Raw genomic sequence first — 26,770 nt, forward strand, 5'->3', positions numbered from 1 at the left:
CCTTGGAGCAACCGAGGATGAGAGGTGACTGGATAGAGTTGTGTAAGATGATGAGAGGCATTGATCGTGTGGATAGTCAGAGGCTTTTTCCCAGGGCTGAAATGGCTGCCAGAAGAGGGCACAGGTTTAAGGTGCTGGGTAGTAGGTACAGAGATGTCAGGTAAGCAGGGAGTGGTGAGTGCGTGGAATGGGCTGCCAGTAACAGTGGTGGAAGTGGATACGATAGGGTCTTTTGAGAGCCTTTTAGAAGGGTATATGGAGCTTAGAAGAATAGACGGCTATGGGTAAGATAGTAATTTCTAAGGTAGGGACATGTTCGGCACAACTTTGTGGGCCGAAGGGCCTGTATTGTGCTGTAGGTTTTCTATGTTATGGTTCTATGTTAACCATGCCTTGTAATTAATATCTAGACTTTTATATAAATTTCAAAGAACAGACGTTCCAACACCAGCCGCTCTGCCACTCCACTAGACGTAGGCTTCCAGTCTGAGAAACAGCCTCCAGTCATTACTGTCTGTTTCTTACCACTGAGCCAGTTAGGAACCTAATCCACTATCTTCCCCAATTCCCATGCAATCAGATGCTTTCAACTTATTACTTCTTACTAAAATCACATTTAAATTCAGTAGACATGATTCCAGGTACTGAAAGTTTCATGCCTTTGTGAAGCTTCTGTATTTCTGCAATGAATGACGAGGGTTTTCTTTCTCACTTTGTGTAGAATAATGACAACCCCTTCAGGAACTGTGATTATGCAAATACGATTGTGTTGAAAATGATATACTGTAGCCAGTTCCCAGATGATGGCAGGGCTTCATAACCCAAACTGTTTGTAATTTGGAAATGAACAAAACAGTGTGTGAGAAAGGATCACAGAAACAGTTGGGATGGGAGAGTGAGCAGTCATGGGAAGAACAGCTGCCAACCAGTCTCACTGACTCAGCATGACCCGGTCCCTAATTATGGTGGCACTGAGGAAGGAAGTGAAGGCACATGAAAATGTTCCATTCCCACCATCAATATCAATATTTGATATTGAAAGAATGTACTTACAGTTCTGACAAAGCTGTTTTGACCTGAAACATTGACTGTGTTTTCCTTTTCACAGACATTGCCTGATGATCTGAGGTTTTCTAGCAGTTTTGGGTTTCCAGCGATTGCAAGTTTTTAATTAAATAAATATCTGGAGTATTGGATCATGGCCCTTCACATCCCTCCTGTCTATGTACCTATCTACTATTCTCTTGATGTTGAAATCAAGCCCACATCCACCACTTTTGCTCACCCCACTCTGAGTAGAGAAGCTCCCCTCATGTTCTCCTTAAACATTTCACCTTTCATACTTGTTAACATTTTGGGTCAATGCCTTGTGTTAGGAATAAGAGGTGAGACAACCTATATGAAGAGGAGAGAGGGTGGTGTGAGAGCGGGGTAGTAAGTGATAAGTGCACCAAGGATGGGTGAAGAATGATGGTATCGGGGAGAGGAGGGTATAGGTGGAGACTGTTTCTGAATGGTGATGAATGGAAATGCAAAGGCTACCACTGTTGAAATCTGTAAAATAAAGTGATAATCATAACTATTAAGAGAGAGGTGAAGGGCAGATGATAATTAGACATAGGGTCAGAGGCTACATCCACACTAGACTGGATAATTTTGAAAATGCCGATTTCGCATAAAAACGATAGGCGTCCATACTATGCGTTTTTAAAAGTATTTCTGTCTACATTGAAACGGAGATTTCGGTGAATCTCCTCCTACTGCGCATGCGCAGGACACATCTACCAAAAACAAGCGACATGTTTGGTGTCGAATCTCGCTGTAAAAGTGCGCATTTGTGTAGTTACAGACTAGAAAAACTTAAAGCGACAGACAGCTGTTGGCTCTCGCACAGGAGAATTTAAAAGTAAAAAAAATACTGGAGTGTACGGAGGCAACCGACGGAGTTCACGGACAGATTGACCCGCTGATGACGAACATTGAAAAACTGACTGAGGGGTTGAGGGGTAATAATTGTTCTTGAATGTCATGCCGAAAACTTCTAGCACGACCTAGACACGACCTAGCACTTCGCAAACTTCTAAAGAAGTAGAGGTACTGCCATGCTTTCTACATAATTGCATGTATGTGCTGGGCCCAGGAAAGGTCTTCTGAAATGGTAACACTGAGGAATTTAAAGTTGCTGACCCTCTCCACCTCGATCCCTGATGAGGACTGGTTCATTGACTTCTGTTTCCTCCTCTTGCAGTTAATAATCAACTCTTTGATTTTGCTGTCATTAACTGAGAGATTGTTGTTTTGGCACCACTCAACCAGATTTTCTGCCTCCCTCCTATATGTTGATTCATCAGCATGATTAACTGTGGCTACCCACATAGTCATAAGCCTTTATGACCCTATCTACCTGTGATGCCACGTTCAAGGAATTATGGATCCATATTCCAAAATCCCTCTGTTTTACCACACTCCTCCGAGCCCTACTGTTCACCATGTGAGACCTATCCTGGTTGGCCCTCACAGTCCAATATCTCACACTTAGATGCATTAAATTCCATCAATATTTTTCAGCCCATTTTTTCCAGCTGGTCCAGATCCCACTGTAAGCTTTGATAGTTTTCCTCGCTGTCCACTATACCCCTAATCTTAGTCCCATCCACAAATTTGCTGATTCAGTTTATCACATTATCATACATATTGTTCAATACAGCAAAGGACCCAACACCTGCAGCACACCACTAGTCATAGGCCTCCAGTTACAGAGCTAGCCATTTACTTTCACTTTGTGACTTCTCCCATGAAGCCAATATCTAATTCAACTTAGTACCTCATCTTGAATGCTAAGCAAGTAAACCTTCTTGACCAAGCTCCTATGTTTGACCTCATCAAATATCTTTGTAAAGTCCATGTAGACAACATCCACTGCCTTGCCTTCATCAATTTTCCTGGTAACTTCCTCAAAAAACTATGAAGAGTGGTTAGACACGACCTAGCACGCACAAAGCTATGTTGACTACTCCTAATCAGTCCCTGTCCATTGAAATACTTATATATCCAGTCCCTTAAAGTACTTTCCAATAACTTTCCCACTACTGATATCAGACTCACTGGCCTATAATTTCCTGGTTTATTCTTAGAGCCTTTATTAGCAACAGAACAACCTTCCAATCTTCTGGTATGTCAGCTGTAGCTAAGGATGTTTTAAATACCTCTGCTAGGGGCTCTATAATTTCTACACTAGCCTCCCAAAGAGTCCAAGGGAACACCTTGTCAGGTGTTGAGGATTTATCTGCCCTAATTTGCCTCAAGACACCAAACACCACCTCGGTAATCTGTAATGGGTCCATGACCTCACTGCTGCTTTGCCTCACTTCACTAGACTCTGTTTCCATCTCCCGAGTAAATACAGATGCAAAAGATCCATTTATGATCTCCCCCATCTCTTTCTGCTCTACGCATAGATTACCACTCTTATCTTCCAGAGGGCTAATTTTGTCCCTTGCTATCATTTTGTTCTTAATATATCTGTGGAAGCCCTTAGGATACTCCTTCACCTTGTCTGCCAGAACAAATTCAGGCCTCCTTTGAGCCCTCCTGATTTCCTTCATAAATGTTACCTTGTATTTCTTATACTCCTAAAGTACTGTAGCGGTGTGCTACATGCAGCGCTAAAATTACGACACGGAGTCGGTAACTGCAGTCGAAGGAAAAACTTTATTCGAAATCCTCAGCCTCACTTTTAAGCCTCCCTCAACCTGCCCCCCCCCCCCCCCCCCCGTGGCGCAGAGGCTCCAAAGCTCTGTGCTCGCAAACCCCCGTAGGCTATCTCCCTTAGCCGGAAAGCTGGCTAATTGTGAGCCGGTTCGGATGTGCCAGGAAATGGGTCGCCACAGTACCTCATTTGTTCCTACCTGCCTATACCTGCTAAGCACCTTTTTCTTTTTCTTAACTAGTGGCTCAATCTCTCAAAAGCCAAGGTTCCCTAAACCTGTTGTCCTTGTTCTTTATTTCTTATGGCTCTTGCCTGTTTGCATTTTCTTCAACATTTTTACATCATTAATGCTAGGTATTTATTCTTTAGTTTTTTTTAAGTCTTTTACTTCAACATTATAAGTATTGAAGTAATGTATGATTCATTTTATTTAAATTCAGTATATTATTTGGCAGGATAATTTGCAAAGTAGTATTTGAATGACAAAGCAACATAATTTCTAATTTTTCAACTTTGTTTTTTTGCAGGCAGAAACTCGATGTGCAAGGTGAAAAAACTTCTGTTATTTTGTGCACTTACTTCAGTCAGAAGGTATTTGCAAAACATGTTGCTGGAATCGGAGTTAAAAATTGCTCTCCTGGAAAGTTACCTGTGTCCAAAAAATCTTCAATATCTTTAGCTATGAAATTTAACCTCCCTGATTCAAGACCGAAACATTGTTTAACTGATCAGGTGAACTTCCATGCATTTCTGCTTTTTTTTTGCAATTATTTTTATTAAGATAAAATATTACTGGCAAAAAATAAACCAATACGTTCTGTCCATTCTGTATTAGTTCCTTCTCCCAATATCTAATGTTAGATGAACCCAAGTTATTGATCAGCAAAGCAGTTGTGCATTTCCTGCTTAGCACATTTCTTCATTTCCCTTAGTGTACTGTTACACGCTGGAATTTTAACAGTTCATACTAGATCTAGAAATGGACTATTCTTTAAACTGAGCGTTAATTTTGCTTTGGACTAATGGTGCCTAAACTATGGCCAGAAACCTAACCAAATCTTGGCTTGAATGAATTAATAAGAAGTTCTGATATTAAATAGTATATCAGGCAGAGTACGGTCTCTTCGGCCCACGGTGTATTGTGTCATGCGGTGTGGGAGATCACTGCATGATGGTCATTACTTCCATAATTTTCCAGAGTTAGAAGCAGGAGCTATGAGTGGAATAAAAGGCAGGGAGAGGACCTCCTGGGAGGGAATAGGGAAAAATAATGGAGAGTGATTGGGACAGAGGAGATGATAGGACAGGAGGTACAGTATACTAGATGACAAAGAAGAACTCCAGGACACTAGCTTATGCCTTCATCTGGGTGTTTTCAGGATTCCTAAACACCGTAAAGACCATAAGACTCCACAGAATCGTAAGACCATTAGATTCCCAAGTCCCTTTGCTTCTCTCATTTCTGAATTTGCTCCTCACTTAGAAAATAGTGTGAGCCTCTGTTCTTTCAACCATAATACATGACCACATTCTTCCCTACACTATAGTCCGTCTGCCACTTTTCCCATTCTCCTAAACTTCTGCAGACTTCCTGCTTCCTCAACACGACTTGCCTTTGCATGTATCTTCATATCATCTGTAAACCAGGTCACAAAGCTATCAATTCCGTCATCCAAGTCACTGACATATAACATGAAAAGAAGTGGTCTTAACACCAACCCCTGCAGAACACCACTATTCACCAGCAGCCAACCAGAAAAAGCTCCCTTTATTCCCATTCTTTGCTTCCTGCCAGTTAGCTAATCTTCTATCCATGCTAGTATCTTTCCTGTTACACCAATTGGCTCTTATCTTGTTTCCCATCCCACGTGCGTCACCTGGTCAAAATAATGCTTGGTGACATAAAGAAAATCGAATAAATATCATTATCATCAAAATAAGAATATTATTATCAAAAATATAATGATAGATATAATTTTCCCTTAACAGCCCCCTCTGATTCCTGGAATCTTTTGCAATGGCGATAAAGAAATAGTACAGGCTTAAGTATGATTGAAACAAGAATATATTGCAACTCTATTTGATGAATCATACCATTTCCCTCAGAGCTCTTTTGCAAATTTTCAGTCACATTGTCAAAATTGATTGACAAGGGAAGTGAGAGGCAACTTTTCTTTATACAGGATGGTGAGTATATTGAACAAGCTTCAAGAAGAAAAGATTTCAGCAGTTACAGTATTATTTAAAAGACACATAGAGGTGCCGAGCTTGGTGGGATATGGGCTAAGTGCAGGAAATTGGGACTAGTTGGTCACCATTGTTGGCATGGACTCCTTAGGCTGGAAGGGGCTGTAGAAAGTATTGTGCAAAAGTCTTCAGCGTTATAGATTTTTTTAATATATGGTTTCAGATGGTATGGACTCAACAGAGATCTGATCTCAACATCATTGAGGCTGTTTGGGATATCCTGGAGAGGCAGAATCAAGTGAGACAGCCAAAGTCTGTGGCAAGTTCTCCAAGGTGCTTGGGACAACTTACTAGCCAATTTTCTTATAAAATGGCACAACACTGTAAGAGAATTAACGCAGTTTTAAAGGCAAAGGGAGATCACACCAAATATTGATTAGATTTATTTTTGAAAGCATCTTCGCTTTATAGATTTTTTTACATGTGCCTAAGACTTTTGCACAGTACTGTAGAACATAGAATGGTACTGCACAGGAACAGGCCCTTCAGCCCACAATGCTGTGCCAAACCAATTAAATTAGTAATCATATGGCCAACTAAACTAATCCCTTCTGTCTATACAATGTCAATATCCTTCCATTTTCCTGTATCTATGCTGTATTACTCTAGGTCTCAATGACTCTAAGTATATCTCACATCTTAAATTCAGCCATTTTGTGGTTTAATTTAAGTGAAAATACCAAGCCTGTTTGACTAGAAATTGGACTCATTTGTGTGTTGAATACATAAGTTGTGGAAATAAAGCTTTTCGTGCATGTTTTCATGGATTTATGGCCCCTTTGAATGCTGCTCCTTGAGAAAATGAATCAAGTACTTTCCTCTTGCAATTCATTGTTATTTAATTTCTTTTATACAATGACATCAGTAAACATTGGATTCAAAAGCAGCTCACTCAGAGCGTACTTTCTTAGCACTGGTTTCCTGTGAATTAGTGTCCAAGTCATGTGACAACCACCTGCTTAATCTTCTATGACAATCCCAATTTTGCAGGTTTTTTGTGACACTCGATTAACATTTAGTATATCAAAATTAATTGAAATCCAATTTCAAAGCAACTATCCAACATTTTCAGATTTCATTCCCCCCATGTACACATAATCCTTGTTATTTGAGTATCCTGGGAAAACTGGAGCATTTTGCAGATTGCATTCTTTCCTTGCTTTGTTATCTTCTTTTTTTGATCAAAAGTACACTGATATCTTCATCTTGAATGTTAATTAATTGTTAATGATTTTCTTTTACAAAACAGGATATTGCACTAACTACAGGGAATACACAAAGTGTATTATCAATAAGCCAACAGGAGAAACCAATACAGGTGTTGGATCTTGAACATCATTTTTTGGCCAATAGTGTATGTGACTCATTACTGGAAGTAATTGAAAACCAGGGAGCAGCAGGATGGGGAAAGAAAAATCTGAAAGTTGTTATTCAGAGAGTATACTGCCTTCCTGTAAAAGATATTCTTCACAATCAACTGATCAGAAGCAACCAAACAGATCATTCCCTTTGTTCAAACATGGGTCAACTAAATGCAAGGTAAGTGTTGAATTGAATATTGAGTACATTATTTTTGTTGATAAAGTGGTGAAGGAGGTGGGATTTGAAATTCATGCACCATTAAACTGAACAATACAAAAATCATTTTGTATTAACATGGTGTAAAATCTAAATAAAATAATGGTGAGTAGGTAGTGACATCACTAAGCTTGGGTTGTAGAACCCTAAATATTGTAGAAGAAAGTAAAGAATGAAGGAGTTAAGAGGACATTGAGCATAGAAATCTACAGCACATTGCAGGCCCTTCGGCCCACAATGTTGTGCCGACCATGTAACTTACTCTAGAAACTGCCTAGAACTTTCCTACTGCATAGCCCTCTATTTTTCTAAGCTCTATGTACCTATCTAAGTCTCTTTAAAAACCCTATTGTATTCGCCTCTACCTCCATAGCTGGCAGTGCATTCCACGCACCCACCACTCTCTGTGTGAGAAACTTAGCTCTGACATGCCCCTTGTACCTACTTGCAAGCACCTTAAAACTCTGCCGCCTCACGTTATCCATTTCAGCCCAGGGAAAAAGCTTCTGGTTATCCACACACTCAATGCCTCTCATCATCTTATACACCTCGATCAGGTCACCTCTTATCCTTCGTTGCTCCAAGGAGAAAAGGACAAGTTTACTCAACCTATTCTCAAAAGCCACACACTCCAATCCAGGCAACATCCTTGTAAATCTCCTCTATACTCTTTATTGTATCCATATCCTTCCTGTACTGAATACTGTACTCCAAGTGGGGTCTAACTAAGATCTTATATTACTTTAAGAGGTTCGTACTTGCAACATTCTAGTAATGCAGCTTGCCATAGTAGAGATATGTCTCTACCCCAGAGGTGTAAGTACTCCTTCCTGCCTCTGGCCTGCAGGTCACCCATGAGTAAGGTGTAACATCTGCTTAGACCCCTGATCAGGGTCATGAAGCCATGGGAACAGGTGGTGGATTGTCAAATGAGCAGCTGGTACATACCACAAGTCCTGGTTGTGCGACCATTGATGCCAGGCAGACAATCTCTGAATTGATAATGGCTGGGGTCACCATCTTGTAAAGACACTGCCCAGAAGGTAGAAGAATTTGCCAAGAATCATGGTCATGGATAGAGAAGGAAGACCATGATAAGCCACGTTATTCGACATGGCACATAATGATGATGATGATTAATGCAACAGAGTCTGTGAACAGTTTCCTGAATATGATCATTCATTTCCTTAGCAAGACAATATAACATAAATGTAGTGAGAATCTAACCGAACTGGAATCTACACAAGGACAATTAGTTCAGTTTTGCCGTCATAATTTATCACACAGAACAAGCACATTAAGTCCATCTTCTCTGTATAATCCAACTAAAACAGGTATTATAACGGATATTATAACAGAGACTGTCCTTGATAAATTGGCCAAATCTGCCTGTATCTGAATCAGTATTTGATCAGTGGGAAGCGTTCAAAAGAAAATATAATGTAAAACTAAATCAGTTTGTGTGCCAAACTACGCTTGCCAAAAGGAAATAAGCCACAGACAACTAAAGAGATAAGGGCACATAAAGCTAAAAGAAAGAGCATGTAGAAAGGCAGAAACCAGCAAAACTTCAATTGGTTGTATGAACTATAAACAACTTTGAAAGGGCACAAACCTGAGCTACAAAAAGAGATTGTGGAAAGAATCTTGCAATCAATTTTAAGATCTACACTGAAAGGTTTTACAATTATAGTAGGAAAAAAAGTGTGGTTAGGGCAGTGTGAGCCTTTTAAATGCCATTAACAGTGAAATTGTAAATGCAATTGAACAATGAATCTATGAAATGGTTACTGGGTCAGTATTGATATGAGACGAAAAGGAAAGCCACTGATACATCCTATGGCAATTAACGTCAAAGCAGAATGAAAACTTATCAAAGGAAAGTAATGGCATTAAAGAGAGAAAATACTCAGGGCCAGGACGTTTACATTATACAATGTTGAAGGATGCCTTACAATTAATTTTCCAAAATTTATTTTTGAGAATTTCTCTTTCAAAGTAGAAAATTGTGTCTGGCACAGTGCTATTTAAGAATTATGAGTGAAAAATTAGGAAATTATTGCCACTTACCAATTACTGGAGTCAATGTTCCAGATTATGCTTAATTTTGCAATTACCACTGGAACCCCTCAGTGTTTGGTCATTTAAATTCTCTTAGCCCTGAACATGTCTGCATGCTGTGAAATGGAAGCCACTGGGACTTGCTAACAGATGTGGAGGATCCTTTTGTGAAAGAAAGGTCTGAAGATAAATAAGTCATCTGGACCAGATGGACTAAACTCCAGGGTGCTGAAAGAGGTAGATGAAAAGATTGTGTAGGCATTAGTAGTGATCACTAGATTCTGGGGTTTTGGAGAACTAAAAAATTGCAAATGTCACTCCAACCTTTAAGGGGGGGCGGCACAAAAGAAAGGAAATTATAGGCAATTTACTGTGACTTAAGTGGTTGTGAAGATGTTGGAGTTCACTATGGACAAGGTTTCAGGTTGCTTGAAGGCACATGATAATAGGCCAAAGTCAGCATGGTTTTCTTGAGGGGAAATCTTGCCTGACTATCTGTTGTAATTCTTTGAGGAGCAAAGTAGACAAAGGAGAGTCAGTGGATGTTGTTTACCTGGATTTATAGAAAGCCTTTAACAAGGTGCCGCACGTGAGGCTTCGTAACAAGATAAGAGCCCCTGGTGTTTGTGTTCAATTTTGCCAATTCACCACCCTCTTCCACAATCCCCAACAAGATATTTTAGAATAAAAACAGAAACCACTGGAAATAGAAACAGAGATGAGGAGGAATTTCAATAGTCAGAGGGAGGTATCTGTGGAATTCATTGCCACAGACAGCAGTGGAGGCAAAATCATTGAGTATATTTAAAGCAGAGTTTCTTAGGTTCTTGATTAGTAAGGGTGTTAAAGGTTAAGGAGAGAAGGCACAATGAGATTGTGAGAGAGGTAATAAATCAGCCATGATGCAATGGTGTAGCAGACCTGATGGGCCAAAAAGCCTGATTCTGCTGCTGTGTCTTATGGTCTAATACAATGGCTCAGTATTCATCATTCATGATTCCTACTTCAGCTACGCAATGTCTATTTGCTGTTAAAGATAAACATCTTCCTCATTTCACTTTTTTTAACTAATTCCCTCTTAACTATATGTGTGCTCTTTCCTCCACTTCTTTATCACTTCATAAATAGGAACTATTTCACTCTATTCTCTCTCGAACCTAAATGGTTTTAAGTGTTCTGTCAGATTTCCTCACAAGGTTCTCAGTTCCAAGGCAAACGTTCATAGTTCCCCTCCCTCTCCCGTCTATGCATGTAACCATTATCCCTCATCCGTGGAATCATTAAGATAAATCTCATAAGCGTGTATTTCCTAAACTAATAATGGAAAACACAAACAGATGTTATGAGTAATATCCCAGAAATAGTTGTGAATTGAGAAGTGGGAGAGAGTAGCTCAAGGAAAAAACAATCAGGAGATAAGTGGTATTGAACAAAATGTTGGAGCTATTGGTTGAGGTGTCTCTGGCCATCCTGCAGTGTAAATGAGATGAGTGTTGAGATATTTGATTTGCTGGCTTTGGATTTCCAGTATTCTCAAGAATTGCGGAAGGCTTAGAGTAACATACACACACAAAATGCTAGAGGTACATGGTAAATGGTAGGGCAAATACATGGTAAATGATAGGGCATTGAAGGATGCAGTAGAACAGAGTGATCTAGGAATAATGGTGCATGGTTCCCTGAAGATGGAATCTCATGTGGATAGGGTGGTGAAGAAAGCTTTTAGTATGCTGGCCTTTATAAATCAGAGCATTGAGTATAGGAGTTGGGATGTAATGTTAAAATTGTACAAGGCATTGGGAAGGCCAAATTTGGAACATTGTGTACAGTTCTGGTCACCGAATTATAGGAAAGATATCAACAAAATAGAGAGAGTACAGAGAAGATTTACTCGAATGTTACCTGGGTTTCAGCACCTAAGTTACAGGGAAAGGCTGAACAAGTTAGGTTTTTATACTTTGGAGCGTAGAAGGTTGAGGGGGGAATTGATAGAGGTATTTAAAATAATGAGGGGGATAGATCAAGTTGACATGGATAGGCTTTTTCCATTGAGAGTAGGGGAGATTCAAACAAGAGGACATGATTTGACAGGGGGCAAAAGTTTAAGGATAACACGAGGGGGAATTTCTTTACTCAGAGAATGGTAGCTGTGTGGAATGAACTTCCAGTAGAAGTGGTAGAGGCAGTTTCGGTATTGTCATTTAAAGTAAAATTGGATAGATATATGGACAGGAAAGGAATGGAGGGTTATGGGCTGAGTGTGGGCCAGTCGGACTAGGTGAGTGTAAGTGTCGGCATGGATGAGAAGGGCCGAGATGGCCTGTTTCCGTGCTGTAATTGTTATATGATTATAGGAATTGAGCAGGTCTAGCAGCATCTATGGATTTGAAAAAAAGGTCGACATTTTAGAATTAGACTCTTCATCAGCCCTGTTGGGAGCAAGTTGATTAATTGTGCCCACTAAAATCAAGTCCATTGTTTAATTTATATTTAGAAAAGCAATGGTCATGGTACCAACTCCTAGGCTATTGTATTTTACACTTGTTTCTGACCACTGCTACTCTCCCTTACAAAGCGCTGCTTCACCCAACATTTGGAAAATCAGATCACTCCACCATCTTGTTGCTGCCAAAGTACAGGCAGAAGCTGAATCAAGAGGCGGCCATAGTTAAAACCGTCCATTGTTGGTCCAACCAGTTGGCCTCCATGCTGCAGGACTGCTTTGATGATGTCGACTGAAATGTCTTCTCTGATGAGGATGTCTCCGAGTTCACGGATGTGGTCACGAGTTTCATCCAGAAGTACCTCAAGGATGTTGTCCCTCAGAAATTGGTCAGGGTCTATCCAAACCAGAACCTTAGATCAGCAGTTCGTGTGAACAGCCTTACCACACGACACAGAGCTTACATTGCCAGTAATCAGCTGGAGCTCAAGAAATGCAGCTACGGTCTATGTGAAGTCATCAAGACAGTGAAACAACAGTACAGGGACAAGATCCACACTCAACTCTCCACCAACAACACACGCAGCTTGTGGTAAGGTCTGTCGCACACTGTCGCAGACTTCAAAGCTAAATGCAGAAGTGTTTCCAACATCGCTGCCTCTCTCCCAGACGGGCTAAATCTGTTTTTTTGCGTTCAATTCGATGTCACCAACACTGAGCCCCTGAGGAGACCGACAGCTGATGCGACCTGCAGCTTGGTCGTCTCCGAGGCCCAAGTATGCAAGGCTGCTGGACTGGACAGCTTCCTAGGGCGGGTACTCAAGATGTGCATGGCAGGTGTGTTTACAGACATTCTTAATCTATCCCTTTCCCGGTGCAGAGTGCCCTCCTGCTTCAAAACATCCACCATTGTTCCTGTACCTAAAAAGACCAAGGTAACATCTGAATGACTGGCGTCTTTTCGCACTCACCTCAATAGTAAGCAAATGCTTTGAGAGGCTGGTCAAGGACTACATTTGCAGGATGCTACCACCCACCCTACAATTCGCTTACCAACACAGCAGATCAACAGATGATGCAATAACCACAGCTCTACACACCATCCTTACATACCTGGAGAAGAGGGATGCTTATGTGAGAATGCCGTTCTTGGAATACAGTTCAGCATTCAACGCCATAATTACATCCAGGTTCGACAAGAAGCTCAGAGACCTCGGCCTTCACTCTGCCTTGTGTAGCTGGATCCTGGACTCCCTGTCAGATCGCTGGCAGGTGGTAAGAGTGGGCTCCCTCACCTCTGCCCCTCTGGCCCTCAACACAGGTACCCCTCAGTGCTGTGTACTAAGCACCCTCCTTTACTCTCTGTATACCCATGACTGTCTCACCCACAGCTCCAATCTGCTAATTTGCTGACAACACTACACTGATTGGCCTAATCTGAAATAATAATGAAGCAGCCTACAGAGAAGTCATTACCGTGACTCTGTGGTGTAAAGAAAACAACCTCTCCCTCAATATTGCAAGAACAAAGGAGCTGGTTGTGGACAACAGGAGGAATGGGGACAGACTAGCCCCTATTAATATCAATGGATCTGGGGTGAGAGGGTGAACAGATTTAAGGTCCTTGGCATAGATATCACCAATGATCTCACGTGGTCTGTACATACCGGCTGTGTGGTGAAAAAGGCACAACAGCGTCACTTTCGCCTCAGACGATTGGAGAAGTTCAGTCCAGGCTCCCATATCCTAATAACTTTCTACAGGGGTACAATTGAAAGCATCCTGACTGGCTGCATCTCTGCCTGATATGGGAACTGTACCTCCCTCAATTGCAGGATTCTGCAGAGAGTGGTGCGGACTGCCCAGCGCAACTGTGGTTGTGAATTTCCTCACTATTCAGCACATTTGCAAAGACATCTGTGTAAAAAGAGCCTGAAGCATCACTGGGGACCCGAGTCACACCAACCACAAACTGTTCCAACTGTTACCATCCGGGAATCAGTACCGCAGTATGAAAGCCAGGACTAGCAGGCTCCAGGACAGCTTCTTCCACCAGACCATCAGACTGCTTAATTCATGCTGATGCTACTGTATTTCTATGTTATATTAACTATTCTGTTGTACATAATATTTATTATAAATTACTATAAATTTCACATTGCATATTTAGATGGAGATGTAACGCAAAGATTTTTACTCATGTATATGAAGGACGTAAGTAATAAAGTCAATTCAATTCAATTTTTCACTCTAGCTCTCTGTTTCCACTAAAAACCAGAGGGCTTCTGTCTTGGTAACCACTTTTAATGCCATCTGAGCAAATACCTTGTATTTGAACTGTTCAATTGCATTTAGCAGTGGGCGAAACTCTCTTGGTACTTCATCAAAAAAATATGTCAAGTTATTAGACGCAATCCCATGTTTAACAAATCTGTGCTGGCTTGTGTAATCAAACCAGACTTGTTGAAGTGATTACCTCTAATTACAATTTTTGAAATTTTTCCGATGGGGTTATAGAACAGGATCAGGCCCTGCGGCTCATCTCGTCCATGCCAAACCTTTAATCTGCCTAACCCCATCGGCCTGCACCCAGTTCACAGCCCTCACACCTCTCCTATCTATCCGAATTTCTCTCAAGCATTGAAACTGACCATGGATCCACCACTTCTGCTGGCACACTCTCATCACCCTCTGAGTGAAGCAGTTGTTCTCCTACCCTTAAACATTTCACCTTTCACCCTTAACCCATGACCTCTAGTTCTAGTCTCACCCAACCTCGGTCGAAAAAGTTTGCTTGCGTTTCCCCTCTCCATACCCTTCATAATTTTGTAAACCTCTATCAAATCACCTCTCAATCTTCTATGCTCAATGCAATGAAGTCCTAACCTGTTCAGACTTTCCCTATAACTGAGGCCCTCACATCCTGGCAACATCTTTGTAAGTTTTCTCCATATGCTTTCAATCTTCTTTACTTATTTTCTGTAGATAGGTGACCAAAATAGGCACAATACTCCAAATTACGCCTCACCATTGTCTTATGTAATTTCAACATAACACCCCAACCTCTGTACTCCATCCACTGATTTGTGAAGACCAATGTGCCAAAAGCTTTTTTACAGCATGTGAACGTTTATCACATGATCATCCAGACTGTTGATATAGCTGACGAGCAACAACGGACCCAGCACCTGCAGCACACCACTAGTCCCAGGTTGCAGACCCAGTCTGAGAGGCAATCTCTACAACCACCTTTTGCATTTTCCTTGAAGCTAATGTCTAATGCAGTTTGCTACCTCATCTTGAATGCCAAACAACTGAACCTTCTTGACCAAGCTCCCATATGGGACTTTATCAGAGGGCTTGCTAAAGTCCATGCAGATGTGTAAGTACTTGCTATACAGTGGATTCCGGTTAATTGGGATACCTGGGGATCAGTACATTAGGGCCCAATTAATGAGCTGTCCTGATTAGCTGGTTTCATGGAAATAATTAATATGGTATAAGAAAGATAAACTACCATTTAACTGAGTAACAATGCAGAAAAAAGTAGAATATTGCCAAAACTACTCTGGTACTTTTAAGAATGTATATCAGTTCCTAATAGTTATTGATGGAGGAATTAATTCTGTGTATGTTGAATGTCTGTAAATGAACAAAATCAGCACAGACACCTAGTGCAGATAGTGGACTACCTTCAGACAGTGCATCCTCCAAATCTTCATTTTATTTCTAACATTCAAGATAATTGTTGATACTTACAAATTCTTCACAGATCGTAACTTGTTGAAGTAGTGAAGTAGTTTCCTTTTCACTCCCAGCTGTTTTCTGGTAACTTTCCAAGCCACAGTGAATGCTTGAAACCTGCAATGAGCAAAACGGTTCTGAATTATCTTACTGTTTATTATTTGCCAACTATCAGCGACAAAAATCATGTTTTTTGACCACAAGTATACAAGTGACGCTTTTGAAAAACTTTGCTCTAAGCACAATGTCTAACCATCTCACGAAGTGCACATGGCTGACAATAATTAGAAAATTAGAAAACAGTCGCTTGCCCCAGATAAGTGGCATAGTGTCCCAAATAAATCCCGGCTATTTTCTCGATTTGTTTTAGTTCTTTAAGATTTGTCCCAAATAAGCAACTGCCCCAATTAACCAATGGCCCAATTAATCAGAATCTACTGTACATAACGTTTGAAGCCATTCAATCCATGGGCTCTATCACTGAATTGGTAGATGTTTAGAATATTGTGGTCATGAATTTCTCCCTTATTTTCATGATCAATTTAAATTTCATTCCATCTGGACAAGGGATCTGGCCACTTTAAAAGTAATCATACTTTCTGATTACTCTTTATTATTACTCCATCCAGAATTACAGTTACATCTTACCTTACTGAGACTATAATATTTTATTTTCCATGGTGAATTGATGTAAAGTACATATTTAATACAATAGTACTTAGTCTTTGTCTCCAAAAGTAATTTTTCTTTTCTGGTCTCTGATTAGCCCACTTCCTTTATAACGCTTTTGGATTCACTATTCTATTTGCTGTCCCTCTTTTCTCATGCTCTCTTCTTCCCTCTCTTATTTTTCTACCTCTCATTTTTTTAAACCTGATCAGAACATTGGTCCAAAGGGCTGAACTCCACAGGTGTGTCTGTTCCTGACATCAAGACAGCATTTGACTGAGTGTCGCATCTAGGAATCCTATGAAACTGAAGTCAATGGATGTTAAGTGGAAAGCTGTTCAATTTTTGGAGTCATATTTTGCACAAAGGAAAATAGTTGTTGTTGTTGAAGCTTAATTATCTCAACCCCAGAATGTCATAGCAAGAGTAAACGAGACTGAATTCTCTTTAGATGATTCATTAATAATAACTCTTCCATCATGATGTCAAAGGTGGAAATGTCTACAAAATGTACAATAAGAGGAGCAGAATCAGGTTTATTATCACCGGCATGTGTCGTAAAATTCGTTGACGTAGCAGCAGCAGTTCTCTCTCTAGCAGACAGTCGTAGAGGCCAAGTGATTGGGTATGTTTAAAGCAGAGGTTGATAGGTTCTTAATTGGTGATGACATAAAAAGATATGGAGAGAAGTTAGATGAGTGGGGTTCAGATGAATAATATATCAGTTCTGATGGAATTATGGAACAGACTCAATGGGCCAAATGGCCTAATTCTCATAGAGGGATCAGAAGTGGAGAGAGGGAGCAGCTTCAAGCTCCTGGGTGTCAAGGTCTCTGAGGATCTAACTTGGTCCCAACATATCGATGTAGTCATAAAGAAGGCAAGACAGCAGCTATACTTTATTAGTTTGAAGAGATTTGGCATGTCAACAAATACACTCAAAGAAGGTTCACTGAAAAGCTAAAAAAGCTGCAAATGCTAGAAATCTGAAATCGAAACAGAACAACTGGATATACTCGACAGTTATCTCAGAGAATCTCCAAACCTTTCTGCTCTGAAATTATTGCTGATTACAGACTTAACAAAAGAAAAGCTAAAAAGGGTCAATGACTTTTTAAAAAACTTGTGTGTTTCTCACAGAAAATCAAATTGAACTTTGCAGAATCTGAACATAAACATTTTTAAAGGCATATGGAGAACTTATAAATTTATAAATATTTATTTATTTATTCTATTCTGTTATTATACTTATTGGTCATTTTTGTTTTAATTTTTTTATTTGAAGTTGAAGCTAATTTCACAAAATTGTCTGTATTGTAACTAGGGAAAATACCTAAATCATTGTGGTCACGAAACAGGAAGCTTTAAATTTTACTTTGTTAATGATATCCAAAACACCAATTATTTTCCAGGGTACAAAGAATCCGTAGGAACCCAATGAAGTTTTCAGATTCAGTCTTTAGTAAATTAATTAAATAAATTAAAATTGAGGTTTTCCTCTGTGGTTACAGTCCTTTCTCTCAATAGAAAATAACGTCATAAAATACAATGGCGCTATTTTCACTTTCGTCTGCAAATACGTCGATGAGTAGACTTTATCTAAAATTAATCTTCCGTCCTTTGTGCAAATGACCCATTTTTTTCTTTTACTTGTGTCACTTTAATTAATTTGGGCGTATTTTACTGTCCAAAACATTTTTGTTTTGCATTTTCTCTGACCATTATGAGCATTATTTTAAAAGAAATAAGCATTGATTATTTAGGTAACGTAGTTAAAAATGAGTTGCACCTTGACAATGGTATTAGAAATAAAAGAACATTTATTTATAGCTATGGTTATTTGCATATGCTGTCTAAATCTGGGATGGAGGTACTTACCATTTACGATAGAATTAAAATTTATAGAGCTAATTTTTGACCAAAGTGATGCGAATTTCTGGAAATACAGTTACTGACTGATAAAATTGTAGTACAGGTGGCCCCCATTTTTTGAACATTTCGCTTTACAACACCTCGCTGTTACTAAAGACCTACATTAGTTAACCTGTTTTTGCTAACAGAAGGTGTTTTCACTGTTATAAAAAAAAGGCAGCGTGCACCCCGAGCAGCCAAGCTCCTTCCCCGGAACTGCATTCTAGCCGCCATTGCTTAAACACGTGCCTGTGAGCATCTGTGCTTTATGTCGATTTATTTTGTGCATCCGTTAGCAAGATGAGTTCTAAGGTATCAGAAAAGCCTAAAAAAGCTCGTAAGGGTGTTACACTTAGCGTAAAACTAGGCATAATTAAGCGTTTCGATCGTGGTGAACAAAGTAAGGACATCATCCGTGTGTTGAACTTGCCTGCGTCCACCATTCGCACTACAGTATTTATATGCAGAGAGAAAGAATCTTGAAGGCTGCCGATGTTACTGTTGGTTCCGGTCATAGCAAAATGGTCTCTCTTAGCCGGCATCCATTAATGGATAAAATGGAAAGTCTATTGCTTGAGTGGGTTGATGGGTGTACAAAGTGTGGTGTTTCGTTAAGTTATCTTATACTTAAGGAGAAATCAGTCAGTCTTTTTAATAAGCTGAAACAGAAAGCACTGGACGATGGTGATGACTGTGTTGCAAAAGTAGAATTTAAAAGTAGTCATGGATGGTTTGGTTGGTTTCTGAGGCGAGGGCAGCTTCATAGCTTAAAGTTTACTGGAGAGAGTGCTTCAGGTGATACTGAAGCTGCCAAGAAGTTCCCAGCAGAACTGAAGAAAATAATTACAGAAGGTGGTTATTCATATAAGCAAGTGTTTAACTGTGATGAAACTGCGATTTGTTGGAAAAAATTGCCGAGCGCCCCAACCTCCGACGACTCAGCCTAACATATCATCATCGTCAGTGTGCTCGCTGTCTTCCTGATTCCGGTAAGTGAAACTACACTATACATACATTGTTTCTACTTTATATAGGCTGAGTATTTTTATGTGTTATTTGGTATGATTTGGCAGCTTCGTAGCTTAAAAGGTTACTGGAGAGACTGCTTCCGTTATGTAGTGAGGTTTTTGCTATGCTAGACAGTGCTGCAATGATAGCAGAAAAGTATTTCTGCTTTGTATATGCTGTGTATTTATCATATCATTCCTGGTTTTACTATATGTTACTGTTATTTTAGGTTTTAATATGATTTTATTTTATGTTTTTAAGGGATTGGACAGGCTAGATGTAGGAAGATTGTTTCCAAAGTTGGGGAAGTCCAGAATGAGGAGTCATAGTTTAAGGATAAAGGGGAAGCCTTTTAGGACCAAGATGAGGAAAAACTTCTTCACACAGAGCGTGGTGAATCTGTGGAATTCTCTGCCACAGGAAACAGTTGAAGCTGGTTCATTGGCTATATTTAAGAGGAAGTTAGATATGGCCCTTGTGGCTAAAGGGATCAGGGGTAATGGAGAGAAAGCAGGTACAGGGTTCTGAGTTGGATGATCAGCCATGATCATACTGAATGGCGTTGCAGGCTCGAAGGGCCGAAGGGCCTACTTCTGCACCTATTTTCTATGTTTCTATGTGTTATTTGGCATGATTTTGTAGGTTTTTTTTGGGTGTGCAAACGCTCACAAATTTTTCCCATATAAATAAATGGTAATTGCTTCTTCACTTTACAACATTCCGGCTTACGAACCGTTTCATAGGAACGTTGTACCTTCGGATAGCAGGGGACACCTGTACCTTGTATTCCTGGAGATTTCTTTGTTTTGTCCCCATCTGCTGCCTCTTCAGGTTTGTATTTCTTAATACATTTCTACTTTATCTCAATTCCTTCCTTACCCTACTATTTTTATTTCCCTTAAGGATATTTTATTTGCTTACAATACTCATCTAATTTTTTTGTTTGATAAAGTCAAAGCTGATAAAAGAAAATGGTTCATACAGTGACATAAGGCCCAGAGTATTATGTGCTACTAAATAAACCCTTGCAAATTCAAAAGTTATTCTTTACCCATTCTTAAGATGGAGTTCTTAAGATGAACAGGGTTTAGGGAATTTGTGAGAGAAGGGATCAGATGGGATGAAATAATAAAGTTTGTGACTGATTATTATATAGATTTTTTTAGTATTTAGAAATACAGTACTGTAACAGGCCATCCTGACCCAATGAATGCCCACTGTTCAATTACACCCATGTAACTAATTAACCTACTTACCGGTACACCTTTGGAATATGTCAAGGAAAGACTAATAACTGATAATTGGTAGGCATGAGGATGCTTTTACATGAATCATCTCTGAACAGCTTTGAGCAAGCATGTGTGAATGAAAATTATGGTAGTCGTATTTCTATCTGAACACTTACATTTTATAACTTGTCAGAGCCACAGAGAACATGGAAGAAGATTCTAAAATTGCAATTCATGTGTTAAGTGACCTACTTTCTATTCATCAGTTCAATTTCTAGCTTCATATTCTTCACTCTCTGTCATTTTCTACTATCATTCGTTGGTTGGTTGGAGAAAAGCAAAATATATATTCAGAAACTAGATTTAAAAGTCAGTTACCATTTTAGCATGATTCGGAAACATGTACTCACTGAACTTTTAAAGAACACATAATCTAAATTTTACCTGAATAATGTTATTGTTGACAATTTATTTGGTAAACTCTTGGATCAAGAGTAACTTCCTTTCAGTCTGATGTTGTGGATATTGTGGCCATTGAACTACAAACCCTTAAACAGCTGGGACAACTGGTTGCTGACAAGGTAGAGGGTTGGGTTGTTTGTGAAGTTGCCCACCACTTCCAGCTTTCTCTGAGTGATCCCATTGCATGGTATGTAGTTTTCAATAGCATCCCAGAGGCTCCTTCCACTTTGAGTGGTCATGGGCTTGAAATTCCAAGAAGACAGTCTCCTAATGAAGGGTTTCGGCCCGAAACGTCATCACTACCTCCTCCCATAGATGCTGTCTGGCCTGCTGAGTTTTGCCAGCATTTTGTGTTTTTAAGCCAATACAGTTGTCTTTTTCTCTTCTTTGACCTCTGTTTGATAAGAGGTTCCCCTGTTGCAGTAATCTCTTATTGGCAAACTCAGAATGTGTTGTTAAGCATTGCGAATAATGTCCTGACCAGAGTAAGTCAAAAGGGATTAAATGCGCGGAGTGTTGACAGGGGGAGCTTGTTCTTCTGTTGAAATTGGTGTATTTTGAGGAGATAGTGTTGATAGTATTTTTCCATTGCCTTGAGATGTCTGCTGAAGATTTGCTAAATATACTATTTGATTGATATTGATAAGGAATTTTTCAAAGAATCCTAATGCTTTTTTAGGATAATGAAACAGATATTTGTTAGACTTGCAATCTTATTTGTTTTACTCTTAAGTGGACAATTTACCTTAATAATTTACTTGGTGATTAAATGAAATTGTTAAGGACAAAGACGTGTTATGAACCCCGTAACTGGGTCACTTACCAGCAAAGATAGAGAGGCCCGTTGAAGTCTGATGGTACTATTTTTAAAAGTTTTTATTTTTAAAGGGGCACAAAAATAAGATTAATACAGACATTCAGATAAAATACGTCATCAATACTCAATCTAAAAAACGCGGATATAATAATAATCATCAATTAAGCAATAGCTCTATCGTTTGTCTAGGGGATATTGTATTGTCCAATGGAAAGATAAAAGTCACTGTCCTTTCAAGCTGCAGCTTTTGGGTTTAAGAGAGACGGTTTTAAACTTGCCCAGGACTTTTATGAGGCCAATCCGTTGCGTCGGGGGAGTGGATTCCCTGTTGTTAGTTCCAAGTTGTTTTCTGCGGTACCAGCCACCAGCCCCCAGGCAAGGGAACTGAACGCACATGGCTTCCTTCAAATGGCTTCCTGCTATTGCGGGATCGCTAGCATTTCTTCTGGTGCGTCTGAAAGGGGTTGTTCCCCCAGACCCTCTTTTTTGCTTCCTCAAGGGGTCTCAGATGTCAATCAGGTTGGGATGATGCGATCCCTCTCTCAACCAGCCCACTTTGCCCGAGGGCTTGCACGTAGCATAGTCCCCAATCCACAAACGTTGTCTCCAGGAGACAATGGCCAGGTCTCTCTCATTTCCTGGGTCCTCTGAGCCAACCCAATAATGCTCTTGCGATTCTCACAAAGGAGGGGGCTCCTCCGCCCCTTCGGCCCCTCAAAGCTGTGGTGCATTCATAACAGACGCAAAATAAAAAATTGCTGGAAATCTAAAATAAGTACAGGTTCAATACCCCTTATCCAAAATTCCAAAATCTGAAATCATCCACAATGCAAGTTGCTTTTCATGTGTGCACAAATGTAAAATTCCACAAGGTATTGAGAAGGTTCCCAGATGATGAACAACAGACAGTTCTGAGAACTGACCTCACGTGTGTATTGAACAGCAGTTACTGAGAAGTGAAAAATGAAGATTTTGAATGTATGTTGAAAAAGTGGATCCGTCAGTGTTGGAATGAACTATGCTGCTTAATGGTACACTGATCATGAAACAAGCAAGGATCTATCAAAACGAACTGAAATTTTAAAGTATTTATGAATATTCAACAAGCTGGTTGAAGAAAACTAAGAAAAAGCATGGCATTAAATTTTTAAAGGTTTAAAAAATTTTAAAGAGAAAGTGTCTGCTGATCACGAAGCAACAGACAAATTTATTGATGTTTGCGAAGATCATCTCTGATGAAAATCTAACACCAGAACTAGTCTACAATGCTGATTATTTTTATATCTTACATGAAACCTTAAAAAGAGTAAAATACAAATACAGTATACTGTAACCTTTTACTCAAAACATGGCATCGTAATTGGAGACTGGAAGCCTGCCATTGTTTGATTTTGTTCAGCCACTGATTCAGGTTTTCTCCCGATGCTGCTGACCTGCTTTTGTTCCCCATCACACATTATTTTTCATTATATTAAGGTTATGCAATATAGTTTTACTCTTAAGTACCTATGTGTGATGAACAAGTATAAGACAAAGTCTGCTTACTAGTAGCACATAAATTCAGAGCCGGAAATGAGGTTGATCCCAGGCTATCTCACTATATATTCCAAATTCTGATAAAATCTGATATCTGAAACACTTCTGGCCCCAAGCATTTCAGATATGGGGTACTCAGTCTGTTTTAAGTTATAGAGAATCTCAACAAGTCAGGCAGTGTTTATGGAGAGGGAACCACAATGGAAGATCAGCAGTCTTTCTGCAGGTACTGCCCAGCTTGAGTGTTTATGACATTTTTGATTTTATTGTCTCAAACTGGGTAATACAGACTTGTTATAATCTAGCATTAATGCTTTGTTCCAAGTTGCTGACATCAGGCAGTTTAACTGTAAGCCTTGGTTCAAAGTTCAAAGTAAATTTATTATCATAGTACATTTATGTACAAAGTACAATAATGATTTAGACGAGGGAATTAAATGCAACATCTCCAAGTTTGCGGATGACACGAAGCTGGGCGATGATGTTAGCTGTGAGGAAGATGCTAAGAGGATGCAGGGTGACTTGGGTAGGTTAGGTGAGTGGGCAAATTCATGGCAGGTGCAATTTAATGTGGATAAATGTGAGGTTATCCACTTTGTTTGCAAGAACAGGAAAACAGATTATTATCTGAATGGTGGCAGATTAGGAGAAGGGGAGGTCCAACGAGACCTGGGTGTCATTGTACACCAGTCATTGAAGGTGGGCATGCAGGTACAGCAGGTGGTGAAAAAGGCAAATGGTATGTTGGCATTCATAGCAAAAGGATTTGAGTACAGGAGCAGGGAGGTTCTACTGCAGTTGTACAAGGCCTTGGTGAGACCACACCTAGAGTATTGTGTCCAGTTTTGGTCCCCTAATCTGAGGAAAGACATTCTTGCCATAGAGGGAGTACAAAGAAGGTTCACCAGATTGATTCCTGGGATGGCAGCACTTTCATATGAAGAAAGACTGGATCGACTAGGCTTATACTCACTGGAATTTAGAAGATTGAGGGGGGGGGATCTTATTGAAATGTATAAAATTCTAAAGGGATTGGACAGGCTAGATGCAGGAAGATTGTTTCCGATGTTGGGGAAGTTCAGAACGAGGGGTCACAGTTTAAGGATAAAGGGGAAGCCTTTTAGGACCGAGATGAGGAAAAATTTCTTCATACAGAGAGTGGTGAATCTGTGGAATTCTCTGCCACAGGAAACAGTTGAGGCTGGTTCATTGGCTATATTTAAGAGGAAGTTAGATATGGCCCTTGTGGCTAATGGGATCAGGGGGTATGGAGAGAAAGCAGGTACAGGGTTTTGAGTTGGATGATCAGCCATGATCATACTGAATGGCGGTGCAGGCTCGAAGGGCCGAATGGCCTACTCCTGCACCTATTTTCTATGTTTCTATGCCACCATAAGATTCATTTTCTTGCAACCATACTCAATAAATCAATAGTAGAATAATAACCATTATAGAATCAATCAAAGACTGCAGCAACTTGAGTGTTCAAACTAAAATTTATTATCAGACTACATACATGTCACCACATACAACCTTGGGATCTTTTTTCTGTGGGCATACTTAGCAAGTCTATAGAACAGTAACTAAACATCAGGAACTGTTAACTGTAAACAAACTGTACAAATGCAGGTCTAAATAAATAACAAATAGTGAGAATGAAATAACAATATAACAGAGTCCTTAAATGTGTGCAGCTATCCCCTTTTGTTCAACAGCCTGATGGCTGAGGGGTAGTAACTGTTCTTGAACCTGGTGGTGCGAGTCCTGAGGCTCCTGTACCTTTTACCTGATGGCAGCAGCAGTTCAACCAGCGTGCAAAAGACAACAAACTCTGCAAATACAAAAACAAAGGAATAATTATAGTAAAAAAAAATAAGCAATAAATATTGAAAACATGAGATGAAGAGTCCTTGAAAGGGAGTTCATTAGTTGTGGGAACATTTCAATGATGGAGCAAGTGAAGTTATCCCCTTTGGTTCAAGAACCTGATGGTTGAGGGGTAATAACTGTTCCTGAACCTGGTGGTATTAAGTCCTGAGGTTCCTGTACCTTTGCAGCAGCTGGCAGTGAGAAGAGAGCATGACCTGGGTGATGGATGGGGTTGGGGGTGGGGCGGAGGGCAGGGTCCCTGATGATGGATGCTGCTTTCCTGCAACAGCATTTCGTGTAGATGTGCTCAGCAGTGGGAATGCTCAGTGGTAAGTGTTCTGGATGCAGAAAGGAGAAATCCACAATGGTACATTGACGGACTCCTGTTAGAAAAAGTATGCAGCTAAACGTTGTTGAAATCTGGCTTCCAAGGTTAGGCTTTATTTGTACGTGTGCATGTGTGGCAGTGAAGTGTGTCATTTGTGTCATCATTTTGTGATGTGCTAGGGGCGGCCAGCAGAAAAAGCAGTTCAATAATAATCCTGCAATAAGCTGATGGAGGATAAGAAAACTTGTCTAACAGATTGGAAGGTGGTTGTTAACATGAAATCAATCTCATTGGGAGGCTAAAAATATAAAAAGAAAAGACAGTTTCCATTATCATCTTCAGTGTGAGCATGAGATAGGAGCTAAATTGTTGCCAGTGCCATGGAATGTCATAATTATAAGTGAAAATTAGCATGCAGCTAGCCAATTATTTTGCGTCTAGTGTATGAAGAATATCGACATATATTTCTTTTTTTTGTGCTAAGAGATATCCAAACATTGTTTAGATTGATTAATGTGTACAGGTAATCAGCATTGAATTTACAATGTCAGTAATTATTCATTCAAGAATGCAGTGCATTTTATTTGAAGAAAGTTAACATAAGCTTTATTTATCACATGTGCATTAAAACATTGAAAATATGGTAGAATACATCATTTGTATTAACAACTACACAGTCCAAAGATGTGCTGGGGCTGCCTGTATGTATTGCATGCTTCCAGCACCAACATAGAAGGCCCACAACTTACTAACTCTAACCTGTACTTTTTGGAATGAGGGAGGAAATCAGAGTACCCAGAGGAAACTGAGATGGTCATGGGAAAAATGTACAAATTCTTTAGACAGCTGCAGAGTTGAACCTGGCTTTGTAATAGTGTTATACTCACCACTACGCCACCATGCTGCCCACCTAAGCTATTTTATGTCTTAATCTGTAAGAAATTCTTGTATGCTATCTGCTTCAAAAACATTTTTGCATTTCACATGTCATTTTCAGACCTTCTAATAGCCCATTCTAGTTGGCAAAATACTGTCCTTTACAGACTTATTTGTTGTGTTGAAAAATGTAGCATACCAGTTTTGTTTTCTCTGTGGGTAATGTTGCTGTTTCCTGCTTTGTTCTGAGAAAACATGTGGTCTGGCAGGAATATGATGTCGG

General features: G+C 39.8%; 1 protein-coding gene across 2 annotated transcripts in view; it reads left to right on the forward strand.

Moving 5' to 3' along the window:
- spidr (scaffold protein involved in DNA repair) overlaps nt 1-26,770 on the forward strand; it is a 264,566-nt gene that overhangs the window by 183,457 nt on the left and 54,339 nt on the right. For both annotated transcript variants that reach the window (XM_059980514.1, XM_059980523.1), the window contains exons 9-10: nt 4,237-4,441; nt 7,206-7,495. In XM_059980514.1, the coding sequence (XP_059836497.1) occupies nt 4,237-4,441; nt 7,206-7,495 (495 nt within the window). The remainder of the gene's footprint in view (nt 1-4,236; nt 4,442-7,205; nt 7,496-26,770) is intronic.

This window comes from Hypanus sabinus, chromosome 1 (genome assembly GCF_030144855.1).
Source record: "Hypanus sabinus isolate sHypSab1 chromosome 1, sHypSab1.hap1, whole genome shotgun sequence".
In the NCBI taxonomy this organism is placed as follows: Eukaryota; Metazoa; Chordata; class Chondrichthyes; order Myliobatiformes; family Dasyatidae; genus Hypanus; species Hypanus sabinus.